The 16,161-nt window shown below is 36.1% G+C and overlaps 1 protein-coding gene across 1 annotated transcript; it reads right to left on the reverse strand.

The window, feature by feature from the left end:
- Positions 5,095-5,844, reverse strand: LOC108661390. The gene has a single exon (XM_018117809.1). The coding sequence runs from the start codon at positions 5,842-5,844 to the stop codon at positions 5,095-5,097; it is 750 nt and encodes a 249-aa protein (XP_017973298.1).

The raw sequence follows: 16,161 nt of genomic DNA on the forward strand, positions 1-16,161 counted from the left end.
ATTTATCCACCTTGTTTACTTTCAATTCAACTAGAACACTTTACTAAGTTAGGGTACGTAACTTATACCTTTTATCATCTTTGAATGAAAACAATAGTACCCTTCAACAATTGTTTTCTCTTATAACTAAGATTCCAAGTATGTTTTTAACTCCATTACAAACCTTAAACACATCTCAATCTCAATCATACCGATTTCAATCACAAATCATGCTTACTTATGTATACCTAATTACCTTATCTTTATTTTGATCTTGCCAAACTTCTCGAAATTCATTCATCTTATCCCCATAGACCGCTACATAACTTTATGGCATTATAAGCATGCCCTATTCATTCATATACTTATTTACAACATTAGGGGAAGTTGAATCTTTCAATCATTCCCTCATACTTCATGTTTATCTTGCATTTATGCAATTCCAATCTTTTTAATTTTTCTGTTAATTGCACGTTCAAATGTTTACTCTTCTACATCATTCTTAATCCGATGCAATTTAAATCATGTGGAAAGGTAACTTTCTTGTCGATCTTTAACTTTAATTGTAAGCCCTTTCATTCAACTTCAAATTCTCTTCATAAACTCTAATTCTTCACGTCTCAAAATATATTATCATTATTATGACTTAGAACTTTTTTGATCATCATTGACAAAATTGAATTTTATCTTTCTTAATCAATTTCTCCAAATACTCACATTATAGTGCCATCACCATTTATTCTCCATCCTTTGCACTATTGCCTTATGGAGAGTCTAATACAAATATGTCTTAGAATTTCATTAATTGTTACATCTCAATCATATTAATCCATCTTGAATGGCTTCACCACACTATAGATTCCATTTCTTGATATTCCTTCCTTGACTATTGTTCCAAAATTCTTCCATATCATCATAACTCAATTTCTTATAGAATTCCCCTATCATTGTATCATCTATACAACTTATTAAACATATTGAGTTCAAATCTCAAATCACCAAGAATAATTCTTCACTTTAGTTGGTCACATAATCAACTCCACATATACATATGTACACACATATTTAAATGTCAACATTCATCACCGTGTATCGGGATCCTTATGTCAAGTGCCTTTAGACTAAATTTCCCTACATTGGTGTCACGACCCAAATTTTGGGCCATGACCGACACATGGGCCCATGGATGTAGCCCACTAAGCCCCAGCAAGCCTCTTTACATAATCCCGTTCACTATCCCATCAATTTTCATCACCATTACTAGACCACCATTTGTAATTTGCAACTAGACGTATTTTCATAATACAACATAAATACCAAAAATTTACATTTTTTATGATCTCGAAATAAGATTATTCATAGCCATCTCATAATGGCACCATCATTCAAAACTATACATGCATCGTTAGCAAAGTGATTCCTAGCAATTTACATTTAATGTACATGTACTCATATAAAAAACTTCTAACGACTAGCGGAATGACTTTGGTGAGGGTATGGCTATCGAATGCCATAATACCTACCAAGAGTGAATGCAAGTGGATGCCTTAGTCTCAGTCTCAACTATCTATGAATCTAAAAACATGCAATTTAAAAGAGTGAGTATAAACTCAGTGAGTGAACATAAGAAGGGAACCAGCAATGACAAGGAATGTTTTAGAAAACATGATGCACTTACGATAAACCATGCAATTTAGTCTAAATTTTTAGTTAAAACCCCTCATTTCAAACTTTGAATGTTTAATCCCTTAATGTTACAAAGCCCATGATGAACCATAAAGTTGAATAGAATGAAAATTTCAGCAATGACCAAGCCAGACAAACAAACAGAGGGTTTTCTCGCTGCAATGAGAAGGCATTCTTAGTTTGCATATACTTCATAATTTCAAGTATATCTCCCACTACAGAAGTCCAATTGACATGATTTTTAGGTCATTAGAAAGCTAAGAGACTGGGTTACAACTTTGATGTTTACTACTTTGCCCAGTTCTGATTTAAGGGTGGTCAAAATCTTTATTGAAGTGAAAGCACTGCAACAGAATCTTGGAACCACCAGAGAGTTTCTCGCTGCGTCGAGAATAAATCTCGCAGTAGCAAGAAGCTTCAGCAAATTTCTAGCTGCAGCGGGAACCAGGCCAGTGTAACCCCACCCAACCTGAGAGTTTCTCACTGCAGCGAGAATGAATTTCGCTGCAGTGAGAAACAGAGCAACTTAGTTAAAAAGGGTCTTGTTACATCAAAAAGCCATTTTCTGGCTAAAATGAAAAGCAATTTGGGAGCAATTAATAATGCCAACATACAACACAATCACAAATATTTTCATAAACTTTTTATAACATTTATATAAATACATACATCGTCATGCATACCCTCCAGCCACACTTAACTCATGTGCACTCCCTACTCACACATAGCCGGGTCATCATAAGCTCATGTGCACTCTCACACCGCACATGCTGGGTCATCATCAGCTCATGTGCACTCCCACACCGCACATAGCTGGGTCATCATTATCACACAAAAGGAGCATCCAAAGCATAATACACATATCAATATAATGTGATAACGCATGAACTATTCATATTGCACATTTCACAAGATAAAAACATTGCATCAAGGGCTTGTTCCCCAAGTATATTTTTAAAGCAAAAACAAATGAAACTTTCAAATGATTTATTTAAATATGTGGATACTTCCCAAAACATTTTGGAATGCAAGTTCACTCACCAGTCTTTGTTGATGTTTGGTGGGCTCTAACTTCGATTAATGTTCCGAATGGAGTTGTGGGGTTTCGTTGGAACCTATCACACACAACAACATCGCCATCAACCCAACTACGCATTAATACCATTCCGAAAGCTATTTCCTAAATTAAGTTCTACTAGTCATCCCTAACTAACTTCCAACTACTACTAAATGGCTATTATTTGCACTACTCTAGTCACACTAAAAATGAATAAACAACCTCAATAATAAAACACTCACAAATCTAATTACTTGACATTATCAACAACTAAAGAGATTAACCCTAACTCATACTCACCTTGACGGTCTTTGTTGTCATGACCTGGAACTCCCATTGAGCCCGTGACAACCACCGCGACTTCTCAATAGACATTCATTACCCGAAATGTCAATCAAAACCTACAGTTTGGAGGATGCAAATCCAATGGTGGTCCTCGATGAAATCAGCTATCTATAGACTATCCTGAGCCTGAAATGGGTGGAAAGGAGGGTGGTGAGATTATATAATTCCAGTGAGTAAACAAATACCATCTAAAATATCTTATTGGGCCATGCCCACTTTTTCTTTTTCTTTTTTTTTCTTTTTCTTTTTCTTTTCTTTTCTTTTCCTTTCTGTTCTTTCTTTCTTTCACCGTTCAGCCATACCTTGCTTGTCTTTCTTTTTCTTTTCTCGCATGCACAAGCTGTCCACAATTTCTTCCTCTCTCTCTCCCTCTCACCGTCGGCCATAATTTCTTGCTTCTTTCAACCAAAAATTTTCAGTAGCCAAAGCTGCTCATATTGACTTCAAAATCAGCAGCTAAGCTGCTCTATTTCTCTTCAAAAATCAGTAGCTTAACTGCACTATTCTCCTTCAAAAATTAACAGCCAAAGCCACAAAGATTAACAACCAAATCGCACCTTTCAGCCTTCAAAATCAACAACTAAAACCATACCGTTTAGCCTTCAAAATCAATAGTAAAAACTGCACTTTTCAGCCTTCAAAATCAGCAGCAAAAGTTGCTCCTCTCACCCCTTAAATTGACAAAAAAATAGCTCTCTTTTCTTCCCTAAATGGCAACAAAACCGCCCCCCTCAACTCAGCTTTTCCACCTTCCTTTTCTTCCTCACCTCTCGAACTTCTCTTGTTTCTTTTTGCTCTTTTTGCTCACGCCTTCTTCTTGTTTCTTTTTCTTCTCTTCACTAACCGACTTCTCTCTTCTTCTATGTCTTCTTCACTTTACTTATTCAATTATATATATATATATTATTCTCCATTTTGTTCCAACTTGGCCGGCCCCTCACACCTTTCTTTCTTTCCCCTTTGTTCCACATGGCCGGCCCCCTTCCATCAATTTAATTAAAGAGTCTTTTGACTCTTTTTACTGACCACATGGGCGGCTGCCCATGTTGGTCTTCCTTTTATATATATATATAAATGGGAGTGACCAATCAAAAACTACAATAATGGGTCCAATTGTCAATCTCGTTTTCAATTTTGTAAATGTAGCATGATATGCATCATCAAATTTAAATGGGATGTCTTTTTCTAAAAAATTGCACAAGGGCTTACCAATTTTAGAGAAATCCTTGATGAATCACTAATAAAAACTAGCATGACCAAGAAAACTCAAAATACCTTTTACCAAGGTTGGTGGCGGAAGTTTCGCAATGGTTTCAATCTTGGCTTTATCCACCTCCAATCCTTTGCTCGACACCTTGTGACCCAAAACAATACCTTCTTGTACCACAAAATGGCATTTCTCTCAATTCAGCACCAAGTTGGTCTCCTCACACCTTTGCAATATTTTGTCAAGATTAAGTAAACATTCATCAAAATTATTACCAATTACTGAGAAATCATCCGTAAATACCTTTTCGGTTTTCTCCACCATATTTGAAAAAATAGACATCATGCATTGTTGGAATATGGTTGGCGCATTACATAACCCAAATGGCATTTGACTAAATGCGAAAGTACCATAGGGACATGTGAATGTCATTTTCTCTTGATCTTCTAGTGCTATAGCAATCTGATTGTAGCTTGAGTATTCGTCCAAGAAACAATGACATTCTCTTCCAACTAATCTATCCAACATCTTGTCAATGAAAGGTAAAGGAAAGTGATCTTTCTTTGTGGCCTTGTTTAGCTTTTTGTAATCCATGCATATTCTCCATCCAATGACTATCTGTGTGGGAATGAGCTCATTATTCTCGCTCGCCACCACTATCATCCCTCCTTTCTTTAGTACGCATTGCACTTGACTTACCCACTCACTATCTAAAATAGGATAAATGATGCCCGCATTTAGCCACTTGATTATTTCCTTCTTGACAACTTCTTTCATGATTGGATTTAATCGCTGTTGATGCTCGATAATGGCTCTATAATTATCCTCCATCAAAATTCTGTGCATGCATATGGAAAGGCTTATCCCCTTGATATCTGCTATGAACCTCCCCAATGCCTTTTTGTGCTCTCTCAAAACTCACAGCAACTTTTTTTCCTGGAAGAGTAGATGAGTCTCTAAGATACGCATACCTTAAGTGTTTTAGAAGTGGTTTGAGTTCTAACTTCAAGTGGACCTCAATTGAAGGTTTCACTGGTGAGCATGAAAGGGAAGTCAAATCTAACAATTCAAACCTAGCTCCCAATACCCTAGAACGAGCGTTCAGTGCATTGACACATTCTACAATTTCATGATTAATAGGCTCAGCTTTAGAAATGAATGATACTTCAAGTGGATCATTAGGATGAGCTTCTATGAAAACTTCCCTCGTGACTCTATCCACCTCACTACCTACAAAACACTCATCATGATCTTTAGTGAATTTTAAAGCATGAAAGATATTAAATGTTACCTCTTGATCTTGTACTCGCAAGGTAAGTTCTCCCTTTTCAACATCAATGAATGCTCTGGTTATGCGTAAGAAAGGTCTCCCAGGTATAATAAGAACCTCTCTACCTTTCTCCATGTCAAAAACTATAAAGTCAATTGGAAATATGAATTTATCCAATTCCACAAGCACATCTTCCACTATGCCTCTAAGATATGTAAGACTTCTATCTACCAATTGAAGAGTTATAGTGGTGGGCTTGATCTCCCCTAAACCCAACTTGTTGTAGATGGACAATGGCATCAAATTAATGCTCGCCCATAGATCACTCAAGGCTTTAGCAAAAAATAAAGCACCAATTGTGTAGGGAATAGTAAAATTGCCTAGGCCTTTAAGTTTTCAAGGGAGCTTATTTTGAATGATTACACTGCACTCCTCAGTGAGTGCCATTGTCTCAAACTCACCTAATCTCCTTTTCCTTGATAAAATGTCTTTTAGAAATTTCACATAGGATGGCATTTGCTCTAATGCCTCTGCAAATGGATTGTTGATGTGAAGCTTTTTAAATACCTCTATAAATTTCTGAAATTAAATATATCTTCTTGCTGCTTCTTGAAGTGATGAGGGAAAGTGGTGGCAATGCAGTTGCCTTAGTCACTTTTGCCTAACATTGATCACTAAACTCTAAACCCTGAATCTCACTCTCCATAGATTTATTTTATTGTGCAACTTCTTGTGGGCTATTGTTAACTTCCTTACTACTTCTCAATGTGAAGGCCTTGACATGTTCCTTGCTTTTTCTCCTCAGATTGGCCTCTGTATCACTAGGCAATGTTCATTAAGTTCGGTTGTTTAACAAATTTGCTAGTTGCCCAACCTGAGTCTCAAGGTCTCGAAGTGAAGCTACTTGACTTTAAATAAGAGTTGTTTGACTTTGTATGATGCTCTCATCCTAGGTCATATATTGCCTTAGTAAGTCTTCTACAGTTGGCTTCTTCTCAAAGAGAAGTGCTTGATTTTCCTGTTGGAATCCTAGAGGCGTATTTGGCTTTGAAGTGGATGATGCCCTTTGATTATTGGCCTAAGAAAATTTTGGATGACTCTTCCACCCTAGGTTGTAAGTGTTAGATTAGGGGTTGTTTTGCTGTGTGTTTCTCACTAATTGCATTGTCTCTGTTGAACATGGACACTAATGACTTGCATGATTATCTCCACATAACTCACAAGCTACAAAAGGACTTTCCAAACTATTAGTACCAAAAGATTCAAGAGTTTAAGTTAAAGCTGCTACCTAATCGAATAATGTTGTCATAGTGTCACAACCCAATTTTCAGGCCATGACCGACGCATGAGCCCAATAGGCATAGCCCACTAAGCCCAAGCAAGCTTCTTTACGTAATCTCGATTGTCATTTCAACAATGTGAAACCTCGACCTCCATAGATGCTTAACTAAAGGTAGACTGATGAGTGCATCAAATTCACATATTTAATGGGAACTAAATACCTAATTAGTCTAAGTTGGACTAGATTTAAGATCGAATTTAGGTATTTTTATTTATTTTATTAGTATAGTTTAATTTATGTTTAAATGTTTATTTTAAGTTAATAATGTTAGTTTTACGTAATTTATAATTATTTTATGTTTTTATAGGAGTATGATCAAAAATAATTTCAATTGGTGAAGAAACGTGCATAATAGATTGTTGCTCTATTTGCATATGTTTCGATTTTCAAGCATATCTCCCACTACAGAAGTCCAAATAACATGATTTTTGGACCATTAGAAAGATAAGAGGTAGGGCTACAACTTTTATGTTTACCACTTTGCCCAGTTCTATAAAACCCCTCTCATATAAAAAAAAAGAAAAGAAAAAGTAAGTTGGGGCCGGCATGTGAAGAGAAAAAGAGAAGGAAAAAGACAAAAAAGAAGATAAAAGAAAGAAGAAGAAAAAAGAGAAAAAAAAGAAGAAAAGTTAAGCCGGCATTGGAAGAAGGAAAAGGGAGAAAAGATAAGAAAGAGTGAAGCAATGATGAGGGTGCCGGTGAAGAAAAAAAAGAAAGAAAGAGAAGAAGAAAGAAAAAAAGAAAAGAAAGATAGTGGAGACTCGAGGGAGAGAAAGGAGAAGGAAAGAAAAGGAGAGAGGGGGAGCGACATCTCGAGGAGAAGAAAAAGAAGAAAAAGGAGAGAAGGGGCAACGACGTCGAGGAGAAGAATGAGAGTGAAGGAAGAAGAAAGAAAAAGAATAAGAAAGAGAGATGAAGCAGCGACGGTGTAGGAGGAGAAAGAGAAAGAAGAGCAAGGAAGAAGGAAGAAGAGAAAGAGAAGTGCTGGCTAGAAGGAAGATCGCCAGTAAGGGGAGAAGGAGAAATAAAATGAAAAGAAAGAGAGAATAGCTAAATACACGCGCGAAACAATAGTGAAGTAGCATCCCACTATTGTGAGGTGAGTGGGTGCTAAATTTTAAAACTATATTCCTATAACATATTGTATATGTTACACTTGATAGTTGACAAAATTGTGGACAGCATGAGTTGGTAGAAAGCCTTAGGTTGTTTGTGTTTGTGACAAGGATTTTAATCTGTTTTTTTATAATATATATAAATATATATATCTACATGCTTTTAAATATGGGGAAACAAACCTTTGACTGGCTTTTCACTTCAAATCATACCTTGCAAGTTTGTGTGATGTTTAGGCCAATGGCCTTTTGTATTGATTCATGGAATTTAATGATAAATTATCTATTTCACTTAGCATGCTGATTTGATAAATATACCATGCTTTGAGATAAAATATACACATCATTGATTTGTGATTATATTGTTTATAAACTATTATGTTTTGTAAATGCATTAAGAGGGCAATGATTTTCATTTGAACATGATTGAGATATGCTGGGTAGGACCTGTTACCACACCAGGTCAAGTGTGGTCTTTGTGCACAAAGTTGTAATTGTCAATTTTTTATATTTGATTTAAAAAGGGAGACCTAAAGTCCCGATTTATATATGGTGGCGTGGGTAGTTCCCACAAGTAGGTAAAAGGGGACCTGAAGCCCTGATTTATGCATGGTGGCGTGGGTAGTTCCCACGAGTAGGTAAAAGGAGACTTGAAGCCCCGATTTATGTATGGTGGCATGGGTAGTTCCCACGAGTAGGTGATGATGTCGTAAAAGTAAGCTAAGGGCTATATTAATCCTACCCGAAGATGATGCTCCCTTGTGGATTTTTATTTCACTATGCATGGCATTAGCATTTGAAAATTTTTATTTAATAGCAAGTGAAATTTACATATTCATTGGTGATCAATTATTTTGCCTTTTTATATTTAAGACTCTTCATTTTTCACTTGTCATTGAATTTAAATGTTGATTGGATGTCGAGGTTGAAAGATTTTCTAATACCTTATATACAACTGTTTTCATATATGTCTACTTGTGAATTATTATTTTTAAGAATTGCAAGGTATAAAAGAAAAACAAAATCTCTCTATTTTATGAAATTTATTTTCTATGCTTACTCTTGGATTTATAAACATTTCACCTTTATGTTTGTTTCCCCTCTTCGCCTGCTCACGGGGTCAATGAAGTTCACTGAGTCTAAGACTCACACCCCTCTTATTTCCCTTTTTTGCAGATAGAAATCAGTCTAACGTGTAATCATCGATGCGTACGGACCATCGTATAGTAGGTAAAGGCATCTCCTAACCCCGCTCCAAGTCGCTCCGTTGTTTAGGGTTGTGTCGGAACGAAATTGCTAAATGTTGAAAAATGTTGTTAACTCATAAACGTGAATTGTTATTATTTTGAATGGAGTAAACAGTAGTTTAATTATTAATATTCGCTTACACACGTGATTATATGTATTTAATGAATCTAGCAGAAGTCTTAAATGAGGCTTGTTCGGGACTTAGCGAAAATCCCTCAGAAGTCTCAGACGCCAGTAGCGATCCAGGAGGGGTCGTTACAAGTTCCGATTGGAAAGTGGTCAAAATCTTTGTTAAAGTGAAAACACTGCACCAGAAGAACAAAAAGGGGCATTTTTGTAAATTACGTGAAACTTTGATTGATATTAGAGATAAATATCTTGTTGGTCAGAAGCAAATCACATTTAATCATGAGTCCCTCTGTGGGCCCTGACGGCTAGGAGGCGAAATACCACTACTGAAGTCTCTTCGACCTTGATAGCCCTCTATCTTGGCCCTTTTTGCTTTATCCCTCGCAACCCTACTCTCACTAGTTCTCATCTCAATCTGCTGAGCCCAATCCACTGCTGCAGAGCAGGTATTGAAATCATGAGATGCCACAACCCTAAACAATGGCTCTACTAGCCCATCCACAAACCTCTGAATCTTCATCTCCTTAGTAGAAACTAGATAGGGTGCATACCGAGCTAGTTACGTGAATTTGATGTCGTATTCTGACACCGTCATACTTGGGTTCTGTACTAATGCCTCAAACTCCCTAGCTCGTGCATTACGTACATTGAGTGGTAAGAAACAATCTAAAAAGGTTGTACTAAACTTCTTCCAAGTCAAAGGCGTTGCATCTATTGGCCTACCTCTACGCAAGAAGCCATACCACTCTTGCGCCACATCCTCTAATCGGAAGGCGGCTAGCTCGACTGATCTAATACTAGAGCATCCCAAGGCTTCACAAATTTTCTCCATCTTATCTAAGAAAATTTGGGGTTTCTCCAATGAGTCAGACCCTAAAAATGATGGAAGCTTAAGCTTTAAGAAATCAGGAAGGGAAATCTCTAAGTGACCCCTCTCGACCTCAAGATGTTGGCGATCGACCTACCTTTGGGAACTAGGGGATTCTTGTACTGCGGGTCTCCCCTCCACTATCCTCTGTATATCGTCCATACGGGTTGCCATCATCTTTACAACTTGATTAACTCCCTGTAGGCCTACCGCCAAGTCCTCGATGGTGATGCCCCTAGTTAGTTGTCATCCGCATCACCCGAAGACTGTCCCTCCTCTCGTCTACTCACAAACGTATCTGCCCTCACTAGCCTAGTGGCCCTGCCACATCTACCTCACCCCCTAAGGGTGGATGCCTGTGGCATATCTGTCATCTCATTAGGAACATCTTACTCCCCCATCGATCTTGAGGTGGCTCGTGTCTTAAGCAGCATTTTTACCTAGACAAGAGCAAACACTTGTTATTAAACACATTTTTATAATCATATATAAAGGAAAAGGTGGTTTCTAAGATAGGGAATCTATGTGGTCCTTTGATTGTAAAATGTGTCACGATTCACACTTCACAATCGAAGTTTCCACATAAAGACCAGACACTCCACTGGACCAACAAAAAGAAGTCCTAGATCCTAAACAACCTAGGGCTCTGATACCAAGTCTGTCACGACCCAAATTCTGAGCCATGACCTGCGCATGGGCCCAATGGATGTAGCCCACTAAGCCCAAGCAAGCCTATTTATATAACCTATTCATCCTTCCATCATAAGTGACTAAAGTCACATTTCATAATTTCAATTCAAAATATACATATATTGTCTAAAACATATGTCTTAATAATTTACATCGGGTTTGTCTATACACAACAAAGAGATTCTCGACTTCCAGTAAAAAGACTCGGGTGAAAGTATTGCTATCGAATGCCGAGATACCTACCAAGGAGATGAATCTACAAGGACACCTCGATCTAGTTACCGACTGCCTCCTGATCTGAAAACGTGAAGTTGAAAACAGTGAGTATAAACCCAATGAGTGAACAAAGGAAGGGAACAAGCAATCGATAAGGAAAGTTTAAAGAAATCATAATGCACTTATTTTCAAAACAATGCAATTTAGTTTAGTTCTTATTAAAACCCCTCATTTAAACCCTTAATGAGTATCACTTGACGATAAAGGATCCATGCACAACAAAGCATTTGAAGAGTGAAAACTTTAATAGCATTCAAGCAATTCAAGTGAAACGACAGGTCCTCGCTACAGCAGAAAGGTATTCTTGTAGCAGAAAGATGAGAATGAATTTTCGCTACAAGAAAATTTAGGCTTAAATTATCAGCTGGCTGAGGGTTTCTTACTAAAACCCCTCATTTCAAACTTAATTAAATAAATTCCTTAATGTTGAGAGTTCATGATCAACTATGGTGCTAAAGAAATAGAAAATGGAATAGCAACCAAACAAGGTAGCAAGCAAAACAGAATGTTTCTCACTGCAACGAGAATGAATCTCACTGCAGCGAGAAGCTTCGGTAACTTTCTCGTTGCAGGAGAATACATTATCGCTGCAACGAGAACCAAGCTAGTGTAACCCCCAAAACTTGAGAGTTTTTCGCTGCAGCGAGAAACAGGACACCAACAAAAAAGTTTTCATTCTCTCAAGAAAAGGCCATTTTGCTGCAATGACAAAATCAACTTGAAAATACTTAGAAATTTCCAAGGTTCAACATGCAAGATTTCAAATGCATTATAACCATATGCCATATTCATGAACTTTCTATAACACACATATATGTATATATGTATACATACATCATCATGTATACCGTCTCGCCACACTCCGTTCATATGCACTCCCTACTCGCACATAGCTAGGTCATCATCAGCTCATGTGCACTCCCACACGCACATAGCTGAGTCATCATTATCACACAAAAAGGAACATCCAATGCATAATATACATATCAATAAAATATGTTAACGCATGAACCATTTATATGGTACATTTTCACAGGATGGAACATTTCACCAAAGGCTTGTTTCCCCAGGTATAGTTTTAAAGCAAAAACAAATGAACTTTCAAATGATTCAGTTAAACATGTAGGCACTTCCCAAAACATTTTGAAATGCAAGTTCACTCACCTGTATTTGTAAAATCTTTACCCAACTCTAACTTCCTCTAAAGGTCCAAATGGGGTGGTGGGGCTTCGTTGGAACCTATCATCACAATAGCATCACAATTAACTCAATTCACATAACTATAAATTCTAAAAGCTACCTCCTAACTAGTCTCTAATTACCATTGAGTGGCTATCTATTTTCACTATCTAATCACTCTAAAATGAATGAACAACCTCAACTAAAAAGCACGCATAAGTCTAATCACTAGCCACTCTCAACACTTAAAAATCAACTCTAATTCACTACTCACCTTGGTAGCTTTGTAATTGAAATTCTTTCCAAAAATTTCCAAGCTATTATAAAAGCTCCCTCTTTCTCTCTCTAAAACACCTAGCTAGTGAGAGGAAGTATGAAAGTAAGACTTTTCAAGAGTTTTAAAGTGAGAGAGTGAAAGAGCATAAAAGGTTCTATGAAAAGGTGCACAAAAGCATGAAAATTGGAGCTAGCTTGAGAGAAGTTATAGAGGTTTCAAAACAAGCTTCCATGGAGGATGAAAGTAACGTGAGATGGGAGAAAGAAGAAGAAGAAGTTGCTGGAGAAATGAAGAAGCTGCTAGAACAAATGATATTTATAGCTAAAGCTTATCCAATCTTTTCTTAAATTACGAAAATACTCTTAACAACTTGGCTTGTTCTCCTCCAATCCTTTGTGCAATCTTTTTATTCTTTTGACACTGAGACAAGGTCCATAATGGTCTAGAAATACTTAGGTTCACGAAAACTTAAAATTTTTACTCGAGATGAAAAATGACCATTTTGCCCCTATCTTGGAAATCATCATTATTTTTATTTCCTTCGCGATTTTACCCTTATTTTCATCATTCATTTATGCCTTAGGCCTACTTAAGCCTTAATTTTGTTTGAAAGCTCACTTATAGGGGCTCACTAAGGAAATGACCAAATTACCCCTAGTTAGTGATATCTCGTCTACTTCTAGCTACGAGTCTATAAAGGTCAAGGTCTCACATACCAACTAATTTAACTATTCAATATAAAATTTAACTTATAGTAGAAAAATAGCTTAAAAAAGGTTAAAATTCTATCCTAAACTCAAGGGTCTAGCCACTAAAGTCCCCAAAATGTGCTCAAAATAACTCTATGTAACAAAGTTATCAACTAAATTAATTATCTAAGATTATGACTGAACTCAATTCGTAGTCTGATTTATTTATCACTCTTTTACTTATGTTTGATGAGTTTAAGCTGTTTATTCTATTTTGTTCTTAATGCTTCTAGTTGATTGGCCACCAATTAGATTGAATTGGAAACCTTGGCTAAACCTTGACAAAGGAGATTTAGGTAAACCTTGAATAGAATAGCATATGATCGAATGCACTTAGTTGATTAGGTGGTTTGATTTGCATATAAGGTAGACATACACCTATAAGCCATACGTAGCCAGAATCAAAGCCTGAACTTAATGAATCTTTCTTTAATTTAATTTACATAGACATATAGTAAGTTAATTGGGAAATATATTTTTATGAGATACTCGACAAAGACTTGTAAATAAATTAGGACTTTAGGTTAACAACTTAATCCATTAAATTGAGTTAAGAGAGAATGACAATATTCAGATAAAGTATTGAGAGATATCATAATCTTAGGTTTAAAAGTCAATTGGATTTAATAAAATAATTTAGCTAGTTAATTTAGATTAGCTTTAGTCTTTAGTTTGTTAAAATTAATTTTTTTTTTAATTTAATTTTTAATTGTTTGGATAAGATTATGGTGTGATGATTTTAGTAGTTAGCAATTAAGGATTAATTCAATTCTCCATGGGAATGAATTCTACTATCTACTAAATTACTTGTTAACGATGTGTGCACTTGCGTGAGAAATCAACTGCAATTAGCACTAGGCTTAACTGATTAAGAAGGGGTTGGAAAAAGGAAAACAAAGGTATGCAAATCGGTTAATGCATGGGGTTAATTGGTTAGAGCACAAGACCTAAAGAACCTCCAAGTGCCAAAATTCAAATTTGAAATATGTTTAACCATTGAAGGGAACCAAAATGGAGAAATTCAACTTCAAAGATTTTTTAATTGATTAGAGCTTGTGTCAATCGATTAGGGCTGAAGGAAATGAAGCTCCAATCAGTTAAAGGGAGAGTTAACCAATTAAAGGAAGTTTGCTGAGTAGAGAACCTTGAAGATAGAGATCTCTTAATCGGTTAGAGTCTCCTCTAATCAGTTAACACAGTGTACACAACAGTAACACAGTGTAATGCAGAGAAGCTGCAATTAGTTAGAGTTGCCCGTAACCAGTTAGTCGAACTTTGTCTGCCCATTTGAATTTAAACACTATAGAGCAAAATAACGGCTAGAATGGCATCAAAGTTATCCCTAATAGCTAGATTCTATCTTGAACAACAAAATCTGCCTCCCCGTGTATAAAAGGAAGCTTCAATAGTTAAAGAAAGAAAACTTGAAGCAAAAAGAGCCACTTTAAGCAAAAAGCCAAAAGAACCTTCACCAAAAACACTTGTTCTTCATTCTTATTTTTGAAAAAGTGTTTGAGTTTGATTGTAATATTTCCAAATTTGTAAAGGTATCTAGTGGTACTTATTTTTCTTCTTTTTCTTGGAAATTTAAAGTGTGGGAAACACTTTAGAAATCATTATAAGGGATTAGAGCTTGGGTTAGAAGCTTACCTTATAAAAGCTTGGTGGAAGCTATCAATTCCACTTATATAATGAAGTTGGGCTAAAAATCCTTGATTAGGAGATCAAGGTAATGGATGTAGGTTAAGGGAATCGAACCATTATAAAGACTCTTATATTGTTCACTTCTCTCTACATTTCCTAACTTGGTATCTTTTAATTCTAATTAGTTTTAAGCCATCCTTCCTTTATCTGATTAAAAGCTCTACAAGCTCAAAAGTGTAAACCTTAAAATTTTAGTGCTATTCACTCCCCTCTAGCATTCCAATGAGACCAACATATAATAAAGCAATATTTAAATATAGCATTGAAATTTCATAAAAACTCATTGTTGGCTCCATTAGTTTTTGATGATAATAAAACATTCTCATTTATGTGTGTCTAATACCTTTACTTGAGTGTGCAAGAAATTAACATATGAAATTAATTTATTAACTCTTCAAATAGTATTTTTGAAAGAAAAAGAGGGATAAAATCAACAAGATGTAACTGTTTAACAAAGAGGTAGCTTATTGGGGAAACAAGGAAGAATGTTGGTTGATCAAAGTTTCAAATTGGAGAAATGGGGGGCTAAAGAGTTTGAGAAATAGAATCAACTTAGTCGACCAAAACAGTCGACTAACTATTCTCTGCCAAGATCTACAAACCAAAAACAGAATCAACTTAGTTGACCAAGTCAGTCGACTAAAAGCTCTCTGTCTGCAATTTGAACTAGAGCACTACAAGACATATTAACAGCTAGAACTCATCCTTAACTGTTTCCAACAGCCATAAACTGTCAAACTGCCATCAAAGTTGCATCTCCAAGTATAAAAAGGTCTTCCAACAATTAGAAACAAGTTTTTAAAAGCCTTGAATGAGATTTGAGCTATAAAAAGTTGAAAAACCAGAAAAGCATCACTGCACTTGTCTGCACTTAAACGCCTACTCTTTGCATTTGTATTTAGCACTCAATCTTATACCACTCATACCAACCAGTGATCATAGGTACCTTTTTTTACTACTTTTCTTGTATTCTTAGAGTGAAGAAGTCACTCTAAGGGGTTATTCAAGCTTGGGATAGCTTGATTGTTGTAGGTTGTGGT

Source organism: Theobroma cacao, chromosome 1 (assembly GCF_000208745.1).
Source record: "Theobroma cacao cultivar B97-61/B2 chromosome 1, Criollo_cocoa_genome_V2, whole genome shotgun sequence".
Lineage (NCBI taxonomy): Eukaryota > Viridiplantae > Streptophyta > Magnoliopsida > Malvales > Malvaceae > Theobroma > Theobroma cacao.

Excerpts from the sequence above, each read along its gene's own strand:
- LOC108661390 (XM_018117809.1), bottom strand. The coding sequence starts at position 5,844 with ATGCCATTGTCCATCTACAACAAGTTGGGTTTAGGGGAGATCAAGCCC.